At 40.4% G+C, this 17,207-nt stretch overlaps 1 protein-coding gene across 2 annotated transcripts in view; it reads right to left on the bottom strand.

Annotated features, from left to right (window-relative positions):
* LOC139749413 (uncharacterized) overlaps positions 1-17,207 on the bottom strand; it is a 172,338-nt gene that overhangs the window by 68,249 nt on the left and 86,882 nt on the right. For both annotated transcript variants that reach the window (XM_071663249.1, XM_071663248.1), the window contains exon 3: positions 7,942-8,114. In XM_071663249.1, the coding sequence (XP_071519350.1) occupies positions 7,942-8,114 (173 nt within the window). The remainder of the gene's footprint in view (positions 1-7,941; positions 8,115-17,207) is intronic.

Genomic DNA, 17,207 nt, shown 5'->3' with positions numbered 1-17,207 from the left:
GGGGGAGGGGGCAACGGTTCTGGGAGCGACAAAGAATGTGTGGAAGGATAGAATGTTGTCTTAGAGAGCAAAAATGGGTATGTTTGAAGAAATAGTAGTTCCACGAATATTATACGGCTGTGAGGCATGGATGATAGATAGGGTTATATGGAGAAGGTGGATGTGTGGGAAATGAAATGTTTGAGGACAATACGTGGTGTGAGGTGGTTTGATTGAGTAAGTAATGGAAAGGTAAGAGAGATGCGTGGAAATAAAAAGCATGTGGTTGAGAAAGCAGAAGGGGGTGCATTAAAATGGTTTGGACACATAGACAGAATGGGTGAGGAAAGATTGACAAAGAGGATATATGTGTCACAGGTGGAGGGAACAAGGAGAAGTGGGAAACCAAAATTGGAGGTGGAAGAATGAAGTGAAAAAGATTTAAAACCATCTGGGCCTGAACATCCAGGAGGGTGAGAAGGAATAGAGTGAATTGGAATGATGTGGTATACTAGAGTCGACGAGCTGTCAATGGACTGAACCAGGGCATGTGAACATCTGAGGTAAACCGCGGAAAGGTCTGTGGAGCCTGGATGTGGATAGGGAGCTGTATTTTTGGTGCATTACACATGACAAACAGAGACTGAGTGTGAACAAATGTGGACTTTTTTGTCTGTTCTCCTTGTGCTACCTCGCTGAAGCAGGGAGTAGCTATGCTGTTTCCTGAGGGGTGGGGAAGTGCTGGGAATGGATGAGGGCAAGGAAGTATGAATATGTACATGTGTATATATGTATATGTCTGTGTATGTATACATATAGATATGCGTGTATGTTCATATGTATGTGTATATGTATGTATATGAGTGTGTATGGGCGTTTGTGTATATATATGTGTATATGATAGGATAGCCATTCTTCGTCTGTTTCCTGGGACTACCTCGCTGACATGGGAAATAGCAATCAAGTATGATAGTAAGAATTTCCATTCTTTTAGCCTTTCATGGTAGTAAATATGTCCAATCTCTTTGATTTTGCTCATGAAGTGCTTCTTATTTCTCTCTTATTTGTTTATTTCTTATAGAGGTCCCTTGCCTAATGCAGTTGTAAAAAGAATGGTTTTGAGGAAACTTCCCGACCATAATGCATACTATTCTACTATCCATGACATCAAATTCTTAGTATTCAAAGTATTCCATTGCACCACTAATATTTTTCCATGAGGGCTCCATGTAGCTATGAATTCTATCTTAGGGATGGCAGGAGTGTCACAACTAGGTGTGTTGCTAGGGCAGGCATTGAGGTAATCTTTTGTGTGATATTTTTGCCTGGCTACTGTCTGGAAAAACTGAGGCATAGCAGCAGGACTGACCCAATGCCATCCCATCATTTCTCCATACTTTTACGGAATAAGCAAGTTTGATTTGAAGAGTAAATATTTATTTTCTAACACCCGTTTCCCATGGGCCATGTACCTTGCAAACCATGGAATCTTACAGGAACGTAACTCCTGTGGTCAGCAAGGGGTCTATGTATATATAAATTACAAATTCACATCAACAGGTTTCTAATAAAGAAGTTCTCAGAATAATTTTCCTCAGCACTTGATACTGTTATGTCAGTGTCTGATATCCTTATCAAAAAGGGTACTGAGACCAATAACACTCCCTGTTGTACCCAAGACTGGATATCTTCCTTCTTAAAGATGATTTTATCTACTTCTACTTTGAATTTTTTGTCTTTGAATTTTCCTGTCTTATTTAATGTTTTGTTTACCTTCTCTCGAAAATGCTGTGGTTCATTTTGTAAGTGCTTTTGCAAAGTCATGAAAAATTGTGTCCATTCTTCCTATTTTACTATCCATGGCATCAAATTCTTAGTATTCAAAGTATTCCATTGCACCACTAATATTTTTCCCTGAGGGCTCCATGTAGCCTGTCACAGCAGTTTAATCCTTGGATTAAACTTTCATACATATGTATCACAGTAATGGCACAAATCCATGTTGGCCATCATTTATGTAGCTGTTCTTGATCAACTGGTTTATTATGTGTGCTTTTATAAGGACTTTTATGACATGCAAAGTCAAACTAATGGATCTGTATCATTTAGAAATTAGCTTGGATCTTTCTGTGTATTATCCAAATCTGCACAGCTAGAACACAAACAGAACTAGAAAATTTCAAAGCATTTTTCTGACAATGATATAACTTTCAGCAAATATAAAAAGTTGGTTTTAAAATTTGAAAAACCTTTCCTCTATGAGGCACATCTGTAATCATGAGTTATTCCAAAGGAAGAATACTGGGCAAGGACCTTCTAACCCTCTGTCTGTCTGATGAGAAACAACAGCTTCCTCTTCCAGTCTATCTCAACAAGATATTTGCCTGCTCACCTATTTTTGGTCCATCCCTTGGTCAATGGGAATCTGCTAAAGATCATACTAAAATGAAGGATGGTTAAGAGAATCTAAAAAATTGGATCTTTCTTTTTTTTCTTTCATACTATTTGCCATTTCCTGTGATAGCGAGGTAGCGTTAAGAGCAGAGGACTGGGCCTTTGAGGGAATATCCTCACCTGGCCCCCTTCTCTGTTCCTTCTTTTGGAAAATTAAAAAAAAAAAAAAAAATTAGATAAGAGGACTAAATCCCCCAGTAGAACAGGACTCCACAAGAAAGGATCCACTTGAAAGCCTCCTTCTCTACTAACATGAGATAAATGTTCATATGTCTGATCTAAATACAGTACCTACCAAGACATAGCACATTTCCATTAATTTGGACCAGTGCAATATCTTGGAATGCAGAGGCAGTAACCTGGGTAAATCTGACAGGGTTAAAATACAATTTCCACTTATATATGATATGTATATATCATATATCTTTTTAGGGAGAATAAAAAGATGTTTTGGAAGGAGGTAAATAAAGTGCGTAAGACAAAGAAACAAATGGGAACATCAGTGAAGGGGGCTAATGGGGAGGTGATAACAAGTAGCGGTGATGTGAGGAGATGGAGTGAGCATTTTGAAGGTTTGTTGAATGTGTCTGATGACAGAGCGGCAGATATAAGGTGTCTTGGTCGAGGAGGTGTGCAAAGTGAGAGGGTTAGGGAGAATGATTTGGTAAACAGAGAAGAGGTAGTAAAAGCTTTGTGGAAGTTGAAAGCTGCCAAGGCAGCGGGTTTGGATGGTACTAGAGTGGAATATATTAAAAAAGGGGTTGACTGTATTGTTGACTGCTTGGTAAGGAAATTCAATGTATTTATGACTCATGGTGAGGTGCCTGAGGATTGGCGGAATGCTTGCATAGTGCCATTGTACAAAGGAAAAGGGGATAAAAGTGAGTTTTCAAATTACAGAGGTATAAGTTTGTTGAGTATTCCTGGGAAATTATATGGGAGGGTATTGATTGAGAGAGTGAAGGCATGAACAGAGAATCAGATTGGGGAAGAGCAGTGTGGTTTCAGAAGTGGTAGAGGATGTGTAGATCAGGTGTTTGCTTTGAAGAATGTATGTGAGAAATACTTAGAAAAGCAAATGGATTTGTGTGTAGCATTTATGAATCTGGAGAAGTCATATGATAAGAGTTGATAGAGATGCTCTGTGGAAGATATTAAGAGTATATGGTGTGGGAGGCAAGTTGTTAGAAGCAGTGAAAAGTTTTTATCGAGGATGTAAGGCAAGTGTACGAGTAGGAAGAGAGGAAAGTGATTGGTTCTCAGTGAATGTTGGTTTACGGCAGGGGTGTGTGATGTCTCCATGGTTGTTTAATATGTTTATGGATGGGGATGTTAGGGAGGTGAATGCAAGACTTTTGGAAAGAGGGGCAAGTATGCAGTCTGTTGTGGATGAGAGAGCTTGGGAAGAGTGTCACTTGTTGTTTGCTGATGATACAGCACTGGTGGCTGATTCAGGTGTGAAACTGCAGAAGCTGGTGACTGAGTTTGGTAAAGTGTGTGAAAGAAGAAAGCTGAGAGTAAATGTGAATAAGAGCAAGGTTACTAGGTACAGTAGGGTTGAGGGACAAGTCAACTGGGAGGTAATTTTGAATGGAGAAAAACTGGAGGAAGTGAAGTGTTTTAGATATCTGGGAGTGGATTTGGCAGCAGATGGAACCATGGAAGGGGAAGTGAATCATAGGGTGGGGGAGGGGGCGAAAGTTCTGGGAGCGTTGAGAAGTGTGTGGAAGTCGAAAATGCTATCTTGGAAAGCAAAAATGGGTATGTTTGAAGGAATAGTGGTTCCAACAATGCTATATGGTTGCGAAGCATGGGCAATAGATAGAGTTGTGCGGAGAAGGGTGGATGAGCTGGAAATGAGAAGTTTGAGGACAATATGTGGTGTGAGGTAGTTTGATCAAGTAAGTAATGAAAGGGTAAGAGAGATGTGTGGTAATAAAAAGAGTGTGGTTGAGAGAGCAGAAGAGGGTGTTTTGAAATGGTTTGGTCACTTGGAGAGAATGAGTGAGGAAAGATTGACAAAGAGGATATATGCATCAGAAGTGGAGGGAATGAGGAGAAGTGGGAGTCCAAACTGGAGGTGAAAAGATGGAGTGGAAAAGATTATGAGTGATTGGGGCCTGAACATGCAGGAGGGTGAAAGGCATGCAAGGAATAGAGTGAATTGGAACAATGTGGTATACCAAGGTCGACGTGCTGTCAATGGATTGAACCAGGGCATGTGAAGCGTCTGGGGGTAAACCATGGAAAGTTTTGTGGGCCCTGGATGTGGAAAGGGAGCTGTGGTTTTGGTGCATTATACATGACAGCTAGAGACTGAGTGTGAACGAATGTGGCCTTTGTTGTCTTTTCCTAGCGCTACCTCGTGCACATGCGGGGGGAGGGGGTTGTCATTTCATGTGTGGCGGGGTGGCAACGGGAATGAATAAGGGCAGACAGTATGAATTATGTACATGTGTACATATGTATATGTCTGTGTGTGTATATTTATGTATATGTTGAGATGTATAGGTATGTATATGTGCATGTGTTGACATGTATGTATAAACATGTGTATGTGGGTGGGTTGGGCCATTCTTTCATCTGTTTCCTTGTGCTACCTTACTAACGCAGGAGACAGCAACAAAGTATAATAAAATAATTAAATATAAATATAATATGTAGTAAACAGTAGGCAACCGTCAGCAAGGGAGGTGATGGTTGCATAGTGAGCCAGCACTTCCGTGGTTGATACATTACACATTACACTCCTCTGCCTCTCGCACATATGAACAGCTGGCATTCTGTCCACAAAGATGCAATCTCTCCTTGTCACACATAACACCTGACAACATTTAAATCACATAACTCATTCTTTGTAAGTCTTGACTTTCCTGCCTTTTGGTGAAATGGTAGGGGCATTAGGCAGGAGCATTAGGTGGAAGCAAGTAGTGGGTACGAACATTAAGTGGGAGCATTAGGTACTCATTCCTCACAACTCTCATCTCTCATTTGGTGGTTCTTTAATTTCACCTCTTGACTCAATGAACATACACTATATCACTGTGACATCCACTCTTTCTTCGAAACCCCACATTATGGTAAAAGGTAAGTCTGCCTCTAAAAAACTGTCCTGTTTATATGTTAAAACTTCTTTTCTTCTGAACAGTTGCTCTGCTTATACAAAGGATTGATTCATCCTTGTATGGATTAATGCTCTCACAACTGGGGTGCTTCTAGCTCTGCATCCTGTCTGACAGATTCGAGTCGAAAGCAGTCCAACTTATAACTTCCAAACTTGACGTTTTTAACCTACACTGCAATGTAGGTTCACCTTCCCTTGTCTATGGGTTTTACTTTGGTTTTTGCTCCCAAGATTTGGATGCTTGTGTGCCTCCACCACTTGGCAGACCATGTATGTACTATTCGGCATGCTGCTGCATCACATGGTTACTGTGAGGCCATTGGCAATTCAAGGGTGGGCCATTTTGATAACTGCTTCTTTCCCTTCATGATGAAGCTTTGGAACTCTATCTTCTCATGTCTTTCCCGACAGCCATGGCCTGGCACATTTTAAAATAACAGGTTTTTGACTTCCCCAAAATTTGTAAGTGCTTTCCCTTGTCTTTTCTTTTTGCTTTTCATTATTCTCTCTATATTTCAATGAAGGACCCCCTTGATGTGGACTTTTGTCCACAACCGGAGCCTTCAACATAAAAAAAGAAAGTTGGAACATTAGCTAGACACATTAAGTAGAAGACTCTGGAAACAATGTGCTGGAGTTGCCTTCTGCCAGTAGCCTATTAAGGGTGAAGCACAAAAGGATATGAAGTGGCACCTGAGTTTGCCAGCTATGGAGACTATTTTGCCATGGCCACCCCAATGAGAAATTCCCCAGAGGATACAGGCATCAGAGACATATATAGATAGACAAATACATATCTTTCTATCACTTGATTCTCTCTTTCTAATTTCAAAACAACATGATTCAACACTGCAATAAAACAAACAATTTGGTAATAACCATTTCCACCTCTCTATCTAGAATACCCATATAATCAACATTACAAAATCTGCTTCCAACAATCAAGGGTTGTTATGCAATTGTAGTACTCACTTTTCTTGTGAACAGCTTTTTTATATCTACAGAGGTCTTACTCACCCCAGAATAGAGTACTGCTCTCATATTTAGGGTGGCTCTTCCTCCACCTCTTTATCAGCCAGAGTGGAATCAAAAACTTTCCATCTCATTAATCCTACAGGTATCACCTCTTTCCAGTAGTAGTAGTAGTAGAAACATGGCATCCTGTGACTACAGAAGTGCTATCTTTGCTCTCATGATATCAAAACCTACAAAACACACTGTTTACATGTGCCATACAGATAAAGTTTGGCATCACAAAGTTTGCATCCCTGGAATGATGTAAAGACCTCAGATGGTCATTAAAAGGAGTAAGGTTTTATAAACTCGCACTGAAGAAACAAGAAAAAAAAATTAATAACATAAAGTATGAATCTATTTCAGCAATTATTGTCTTAATACCATCCAAGGCTGTAAAAATGAAATCCTACTTATTTGCAGTGTTGTAGCAATGTCCTAAACCATCTTACATCCTCCATGTAAAAACTGCTGGTCTTACTGTGTTTCATTAAAATCAAAGGTAACTAATGACCATTACTCTCTCAGGGTTTTAGGCTGGGTGACTTTCCATCCACTTGGAGCCCAGAGTCTCAGGGCTGTGTCCAGGTATTTCATGCTTGTGCCTATCATATTCATATATTTCCAATCACAGATGGTCTTTGGTCAGTCACAACTGGTCATAAGTCAATTACAGATGGTATCATACCTGACCAGCTGTCATTGATGTAAGACCATCTGTGGTTCATCACAGATGAAATGGAGATGACCTACAACCAAGTATGATGGAACCAGCTCTGACTGATGTAATGCCATCTGTGATTGACCTCACACCAGCTGTGACTGTAGTATGACAAGTTGTGATTGACTAAAAGCCATCTGTAATCGACTTTAGGCCAGCTGTGAGTGACTTAAGATCTTCCCCTACTAACCTCAGGAATGAGTGAGATACATAATGAAGACAGTAATAAGCAACATAGCAACATTATAATAATAAATAATAGTTCACACACTGCATGCACATGAAAACCCTAGGATGGTAAAATTCACTCATTACTTGAAAAGTATATGAAAACAGAGAAGGGGGTTAGGTGAGAATATATCCTCAGAAGCCCAGTCCTCTGTTCTAAATGCTACCTTGCTAACGCGGGAAATAGCGAATAGTTTGAAAGAAAATGAAAGTTAATATGTATAACAAAAATTCACTATTCACCTCTTTTTTGTTTCAATACACTCTCTCACCCTATCTTTTTCTCATTTCCACTTCAAAATCCTTGAAACAATACTTTCCATACTATTCTACGTTTTCCTCTTTTCCCATTCAAGAGCTGACCTTGATGAGGCCCATCACTGGTAACATTTCCAAAAAGGTTTCAATATTTATTACATACCTATAGCTTGGGCTCATCAGGATCCCCTTATCAGCTGGTGGAAGTGGGACAGGTAGGGAGCGTCGTTTCTTCCTGAGTCCATTTTCATCATCGTCATCATCATCATCGTCATCCCCAATAACTTCATAATCTGGGACAGGAGACCCAATCACCGGCACCTCAGACATAGCTTCCTGTTTGGAAAATGTGAAATGTGAAAATGTCATAATATAAACATCCAAACCATATGGTAGCATGCCATTATTCATTCCATCATTAAAGGCAGTAGATTAAATATTCAATTCTGAATGCTGCACACTGATGGGCCTTGATAATGAAAGCATTACAATGGCTTTCAACTACAGATAGTTCAGTTCCACAGTCAGATTTACAATACGTTCTCCTATCTATCAATCTATCTATCTATTTCTCTGATGCCTGTTTCTACCTGAAACTCCCTAAATGGGGTGGCTGCAGCAACAGAGTTTCCATGACTAGTGAACTTTGGTGCCACTTCTCAGCTTTTAGTGCCTCACATGTAACAGGCCACGGGCAGAGGGCAACTCTAACAGTGTTTGCAGAAGCTGTATTCAATGTTCCTACTGACTACTTCTACCTAATTCTCCTGCCTAATGAGCCTCCCTACTACCTCTACCTAATTTTTCTACTTAATGCTCATGCCTTAATTTCTTCTGCCTATTGCTCCTACAATTTTGCCAAAAGGCAGGGCTAGTGCACAGTGCTCATCGAAGGAAAATCTAGTTACAAAGAATAAGCTGAGGAGGTTAAGTGTTGTCAAGTGTTATGTATGACAAGGAGAGACTGTATGTTTGTGGGCAAAACGCCAGAAGGCCATGTGTGAGTGAGGCAGAAAGAAAAAACAGATATCTGTGTCAGCAGAGTGCAATGTGACAACCACTGAAGTGCTGGCTCACTACACAGCCATCACTTACCCTCCCAATACCCAGATGGGTAGTATAGGTAATATAACTCCTTGGTCATTGGCTGCTTATCAACTACTACCAACCAAACATGTTCTTAAACCATACAATAAATTTCATAGGATGTTATCTTTTATTTCTCTTTCATATTGTATTGCCCTTACTGCTTGTCTTACCTTTATTCATTCTCTCCTTTACCTGTTTTCAACTTCCCATTTCCCACTACCATATACATATATGCTAAGGAACCTCTTTGTTACATATTCTTACTTCTAAGTACCCTTGAAACTAAGCCATGAATATACATGGTGAAGACACCTTAAGTAAGTGGGTCAGGATTCAGGACCACATTCCTCTGTTTCACGTAACTGGTATCTATCTACTGACTCCTTCAAAATATCCTCTGAGAAACTTGTAACACTACATTTTGACTGAAATTTTATCTCTTAGTCAGCACTCTTAGACAAATTATTTGTTTCCTATGAGCTACACTAGTGATACATCAACCCCATGATTATAAAGACAGGCTAGTGTGGAATTTTTTCTTTTTAAGATTCTAAAAACTTTCATCATTATCAGAACTTTTCTGTGTCCTAATCACTACCTATCATTTTCATCTAATACTTGCTCCTGTTCATCTTATCTTTCTAGAATACTGCATACCATCAAAACAGTTCATCCAATTTTTTCCTTAAGGTAACAAGTATGGATATCCAACAAACCTTGTGCAATTTTTTCCTTCTGTTACTTATGATTTCAAACAGACCAAAACTCATGGGTTCCTCAAACATTACATTCTCTGATAAATTAAACTGGTCATTCAACTAAATTCTACATGATAATCACTATGAATAGCATCTTAAACAAACTACCTGTTGGGGCTTATAACTCTTGATCAAATTGAAAATATCTGCGCAAGAAAAGATGGATGGTAAGGCAAGACTTAGGTGACAAGTAAACGAACAAAAATCACCATAAGAGATAAACATCAAGTGATGTATGATAAGGTTTCTAGAGTGGGAAAGGCAAAATGATTAGAATATGATAGGTAAATAAAAAAAAATTTTAAGCGTTCTCAGTCAAGGTGTGTAGTAAAAATACAGAGGGAAAGAAAGTGGTACACGGGAGAATTAATGCTCTGATTTATTTATTCTAGAAGAGCATAAACAGTGTAAACAATCAATATAATGGGAGAAAGACTATAAGCTTACCACATCAAGGCAGTGCCTTGGAAGCTTACTTTCAATAGAGTTGGACAAGTGCACAGAGCAAGTCTCTCCTAAAACTTTCCTCAAGCTTTGAGATATAACCCAATTTTCAGTTCACGAATTCGTCTTATGATTTACATCACTACAAAATGAGTGATAGGGATGATAGGGAAATTACAAAAGCCAAAATAGGACCTAGAAATCAAGCCAGTTCTGAACTTCCTTGTCGAGGTGAAGCCAGTAACAACTTGCAATACTCCATCTAATGCAAAAATTCAATGTCAACATTGTAGACAGTTACATATGTAACCATTTACAAGGCTTTCAAGCAGTCAAAAAGAGGAATAAAAGTGGAAACAATTTCTGTGAATGAGTGTGCTGGTGATAATAGTACAGCTGAATGCATCAGTGGTATTGATGATCACACAGAAGCAACAATACTTAAGCCTAGCTTATAAACAATGCAAAGGAATCTGAGTTTAAAAATTACATAGCAAATTCTAACAAAAAGGTGGTCATAATCATGGCTGCAACCTCACAAGTGAGGACAGATTATGCACAATTACTGAACCAGGTGAGAGGGATGTTAGGTGTTTCCACACATACAACATTAGGTGTTGAAAGCAGAGAGCTACAAGGTGTACTTCCTTGGATACATCTGGAAAATGTGGAAGAAAGTATAAAAGAAGCAAACCTACTTTTCGAATGAATCATCAGGCTCCATAAATTTGAAAATAAAAACAAACTGCCTTCAGTAACATTAGGGTTGATCTCTTATCTACTTCTGAATCTCTTTCAGATGAAATTACCAAAAATTATGACTCATAAAATTGGAAATGAAGAATGGCTGCTCTCAACCATGGTCACAGCTTAAGCGTCGCGTCATGAGAAGAACCATCATAATGGAGTTGCACGGACTGTGATCCTTGCTGTGGTTACAAGAATGTTCTTCCGCCCACCAGTGATGCTACTACGTTTGTGAATCAAGAACCTTTTGCAACACAAACCTCGCCAGGTGGTAGAGTGTCCCGCAGTGTATCGAGACAGACTTCCCCAGAACTTTTTTAAAGGGGAAGTAAATGTTTATAGTTGTGTTACTGGAGTGATAGTTTTCATACATGGTGCTTTGACAAGAAAATAGTGAAATTGGAAAAAATGTAGCTTAGACATTGAATCTTATTGATACAGTGGTTAAATTGATGAGAACTACTACTGACGTTTGTGTAAATAAATTATACATTCCCCTTTTCCATAGCCGGAGGTTGAACCATTATGAGACATTCATTTTTTCATTTCATTTCAAGCTAGAAGTTTCAGTTTTCTAAATTGTTTCTTACATTTTTCATATGTATATATATGTATATGTGCATATGTATGTGTATGTGTATATATATATATATATATATATATATATATTTTTTTTTTTTTTTTTTTTTTTATACTTTGTTGCTGTCTCCCGCGTTTGCGAGGTAGCGCAAGGAAACAGACGAAAGAAATGGCCCAACCCCCCCCATACACATGTACATACACACGTCCACACACGCAAATATACATACCTACACAGCTTTCCATGGTTTACCCCGGACGCTTCACATGCCTTGATTCAATCCACTGACAGCACGTCAACCCCTGTATACCACATCGCTCCAATTCACTCTATTCCTTGCCTTCCTTTCACCCTCCTGCATGTTCAGGCCCCGATCACACAAAATCCTTTTCACTCCATCTTTCCACCTCCAATTTGGTCTCCCTCTTCTCCTCGTTCCCTCCACCTCCGACACATATATCCTCTTGGTCAATCTTTCCTCACTCATTCTCTCCATGTGCCCAAACCATTTCAAAACACCCTCTTCTGCTCTCTCAACCACGCTCTTTTTATTTCCACACATCTCTCTTACCCTTACGTTACTCACTCGATCAAACCACCTCACACCACACATTGTCCTCAAACATCTCATTTCCAGCACATCCATCCTCCTGCGCACAACTCTATCCATATCCCACGCCTCGCAACCATACAACATTGTTGGAACTACTATTCCTTCAAACATACCCATTTTTGCTTTCCGGGATAATGTTCTCGACTTCCACACATTTTTCAAGGCTCCCAAAATTTTCGCCCCCTCCCCCACCCTATGATCCACTTCCGCTTCCATGGTTCCATCCGCTGACAGATGCACTCCCAGATATCTAAAACACTTCACTTCCTCCAGTTTTTCTCCATTCAAACTCACCTCCCAATTGACTTGACCCTCAACCTTACTGTACCTAATAACCTTGCTCTTTTTCACATTTACTCTTAACTTTCTTCTTCCACACACTTTACCAAACTCCGTCACCAGCTTCTGCAGTTTCTCACATGAATCCGCCACCAGCGCTGTATCATCAGCAAACAACAACTGACTCACTTCCCAAGCTCTCTCATCCCCAACAGACTTCATACTTGCCCCTCTTTCCAAGACTCTTGCATTTACCTCCCTAACAACCCCATCCATAAACAAATTAAACAACCATGGAGACATCACACACCCCTGCCGCAAACCTACATTCACTGAGAACCAATCACTTTCCTCTCTTCCTACACGTACACATGCCTTGCATCCTCGATAAAAACTTTTCACTGCTTCTAACAACTTGCCTCCCACACCATATATTCTTAATACCTTCCACAGAGCATCTCTATCAACTCTATCATATGCCTTCTCCAGATCCATAAATGCTACATACAAATCCATTTGCTTTTCTAAGTATTTCTCACATACATTCTTCAAAGCAAACACCTGATCCACACATCCTCTACCACTTCTGAAACCACACTGCTCTTCCCCAATCTGATGCTCTGTACATGCCTTCACCCTCTCAATCAATACTCTCCCATATAATTTACCAGGAATACTCAACAAACTTATACCTCTGTAATTTGAGCACTCACTCTTATCCCCTTTGCCTTTGTACAATGGCACTATGCACGCATTCCGCCAATCCTCAGGCACCTCACCATGAGTCATACATACATTAAATAACCTTACCAACCAGTCAACAATACAGTCACCCCCTTTTTTAATAAATTCCACTGCAATACCATCCAAACCTGCTGCCTTGCCGGCTTTCATCTTCCGCAAAGCTTTTACTACCTCTTCTCTGTTTACCAAATCATTTTCCCTAACCCTCTCACTTTGCACACCACCTCGACCCAAACACCCTATATCTGCCACTCTGTCATCAGACACATTCAACAAACCTTCAAAATACTCATTCCATCTCCTTCTCACATCACCACTACTTGTTATCACCTCCCCATTTACGCCCTTCACTGAAGTTCCCATTTGCTCCCTTGTCTTACGCACCCTATTTACCTCCTTCCAGAACATCTTTTTATTCTCCCTAAAATTTACTGATAGTCTCTCACCCCAACTCTCATTTGCCCTTTTTTCACCTCTTGCACCTTTCTCTTGACCTCCTGTCTCTTTCTTTTATACTTCTCCCACTCAATTTCATTTTTTCCCTGCAAAAATCGTCCAAATGCCCCTCTCTTCTCTTTCACTAATACTCTTACTTCTTCATCCCACCACTCACTACCCTTTCTAAACAGCCCACCTCCCACTCTTCTCATGCCACAAGCATCTTTTGCGCAATCCATCACTGATTCCCTAAATACATCCCATTCCTCCCCCACTCCCCTTACTTCCATTGTTCTCACCTTTTTCCATTCTGTACACAGTCTCTCCTGATACTTCTTCACACAGGTCTCCTTCCCAAGCTCACTTACTCTCACCACCTTCTTCACCCCAACATTCACTCTTCTTTTCTGAAAACCCATACTAATCTTCACCTTAGCCTCCACAAGATAATGATCAGACATCCCTCCAGTTGCACCTCTCAGCACATTGACATCCAAAAGTCTCTCTTTCGCACGCCTGTCAATTAACACGTAATCCAATAACGCTCTCTGGCCATCTCTCCTACTTACATAAGTATACTTATGTATATCTCGCTTTTTAAACCAGGTATTCCCAATCATCAGTCCTTTTTCAGCACATAAATCTACAAGCTCTTCACCATTTCCATTTACAACACTGAACACCCCATGCATACCAATTATTCCCTCAACTGCCACATTACTCACCTTTGCATTCAAATCACCCATCACTATAACGTTTGTGTGAATAAATTGTACATTTCCTTTTCCATAGCCAGAGGTTGAACCATTATGTGACATTCATTTTTTCATTCATTTCAAGCTAAAAGTTTGTTTTCTAAATTGTTTCTTACATTTTTCATATGTATATATATGTATGTGTGTGTGTGTGTGTGTGTATGTGCGTATGTGTGTGTATGTGTGTGTGTGTGTGTATATGTATATATATATGTATATTATCCCTGGGGATAGGGGTGAAAGAATACTTCCCACGTATTCCTCGCGTGTCATAGAAAGCGACTAGAGGGGACGGGAGCGGGGGGCCGGAAATCCTCCCCTCCTTGTATTAACTTTCTAAAATGGGAAACAGAAGAAGGAGTCACGCGGGGAGTGATCATCCTCCTCGAAGGCTCAGAGTGGGGTGCCTAAATGTGTGTGGATGTAACCAAGATGTGAAAAAAGGAGAGATAGGTAGTATGTTTGAGGAAAGGAACCTGGATGTTTTGGCTCTGAGTGAAACGAAGCTCAAGGGTAAAGGGGAAGAGTGGTTTGGAAATGTCTGGGGAGTGAAGTCAGGGGTTAGTGAGAGGACAAGAGCAAGGGAAGGAGTAGCAATACTCCTGAAACAGGAGTTGTGGGAGTATGTGATAGAATGTAAGAAAGTAAATTCTCGATTAATATGGGTAAAATTGAAAGTTGATGGAGAGAGGTGGGTGATTATTGGTGCATATGCACCTGGGCATGAGAAGAAAGATCATGAGAGGCAAGTGTTTTGGGAGCAGCTGAATGAGTGTGTTAGCGGTTTTGATATATATATATATATATATATATATATATATATATATATATATATATATATATATATATATATATATATTTTTTTTTTTTATACTTTGTCGCTGTCTCCCGCGTTTGTGAGGTAGCGCAAGGAAACAGACGAAAGAAATGGCCCAACCCCCCCCATACACATGTATATACATACGTCCACACACGCAAATATACATACCTACACAGCTTTCCATGGTTTACCCCAGACGCTTCACATGCCTTGATTCAATCCACTGACAGCACGTCAACCCTGGTATACCACATCGCTCCAATTCACTCTATTCCTTGCCCTCCTTTCACCCTCCTGCATGTTCAGGCCCCGATCACACAAAATCTTTTTCACTCCATCTTTCCACCTCCAATTTGGTCTCCCTCTTCTCCTCGTTCCCTCCACCTCCGAAACATATATCCTCTTGGTCAATCTTTCCTCACTCATTCTCTCCATGTGCCCAAACCACTTCAAAACACCCTCTTCTGCTCTCTCAACCACGCTCTTTTTATTTCCACACATCTCTCTTACCCTTACGTTACTCACTCGATCAATCCACCTCACACCACACATTGTCCTCAAACATCTCATTTCCAGCACATCCATCCTCCTGCGCACAACTCTATCCATAGCCCACGCCTCGCAACCATACAACATTGTTGGAACCACTATTCCTTCAAACATACCCATTTTTGCTTTCCGAGATAATGTTCTCGACTTCCACACATTCTTCAAGGCCCCCAGAATTTTCGCCCCCTCCCCCACCCTATGATCCACTTCCGCTTCCATGGTTCCATCCGCTGCCAGATCCACTCCCAGATATCTAAAACACTTCACTTCCTCCAGTTTTTCTCCATTCAAACTCACCTCCCAATTGACTTGACCCTCAACCCTACTGTACCTAATAACCTTGCTCTTATTCACATTTACTCTTAACTTTCTTCTTCCACACACTTTACCAAACTCAGTCACCAGCTTCTGCAGTTTCTCACATGAATCAGTTAATTGACAGGCGTGCGAAAGAGAGACTTGGATGTTAATATGCTGAGAGGTGCAACTGGAGGGATGTCTGATCATTATCTTGTGGAGGCTAAGGTGAAGATTTGTATGGGTTTTCAGAAAAGAAGAGTGAATGTTGGGGTGAAGAGGGTGGTGAAAGTAAGTGAGCTTGGGAAGGAGACTTGTGTGAGGAAGTACCAGGAGAGACTGTGTACAGAATGGAAAAAGGTGAGAACAATGGAAGTAAGGGGAGTGGGGGAGGAATGGGATGTATTTAGGGAATCAGTGATGGATTGCGCAAAAGATGCTTGTGGCATGAGAAGAGTGGGAGGTGGGTTGATTAGAAAGGGTAGTGAGTGGTGGGATGAAGAAGTAAGATTATTAGTGAAAGAGAAGAGAGAGGCATTTGGACAATTTTTGCAGGGAAAAAATGCAACTGAGTGGGAGATGTATAAAAGAAAGAGACAGGAGGTCAAGAGAAAGGTGCAAGAGGTGAAAAAGAGGGCAAATGAGAGTTGGGGTGAGAGAGTATCATTAAATTTTAGGGAGAATAAAAAGATGTTCTGGAAGGAGGTAAATAAAGTGCGTAAGACAAGGGAGCAAATGGAAACTTCAGTGAAGGGCGCAAATGGGGAGGTGATAACAAGTAGTGGTGATGTGAGAAGGAGATGGAGTGAGTATTTTGAAGGTTTGTTGAATGTGTTTGATGATAGAGTGGCAGATATAGGGTGTTTTGGTCGAGGTGGTGTGCAAAGTGAGAGGGTTAGGGAAAATGATTTGGTAAACAGAGAAGAGGTAGTAAAAGCTTTGCGGAAGATGAAAGCCGGCAAGGCAGCGGGTTTGGATGGTATTGCAGTGGAATTTATTAAAAAAGGGGGTGACTGTATTATTGACTGGTTGGTAAGGTTATTTAATGTATGCATGACTCATGGTGAGGTGCCTGAGGATTGGCGGAATGCGTGCATAGTGCCACTGTACAAAGGCAAAGGCGATATGAGTGAGTGCTCAAATTACAGAGGTATAAGTTTGTTGAGTATTCCTGGTAAATTATATGGGAGGGTATTGATTGAGAGGGTGAAGGCATGTACAGAGCATCAGATTGGGGAAGAGCAGTGTGGTTTCAGAAGTGGTAGAGGATGTGTGGGTCAGGTGTTTGCTTTGAAGAATGTATGTGAGAAATACTT

The sequence above is a fragment of the Panulirus ornatus genome, chromosome 7 (assembly GCF_036320965.1).
Source record: "Panulirus ornatus isolate Po-2019 chromosome 7, ASM3632096v1, whole genome shotgun sequence".
Taxonomy (NCBI): Eukaryota; Metazoa; Arthropoda; class Malacostraca; order Decapoda; family Palinuridae; genus Panulirus; species Panulirus ornatus.
This window is presented reverse-complemented; position numbering and strand designations above follow the sequence as displayed.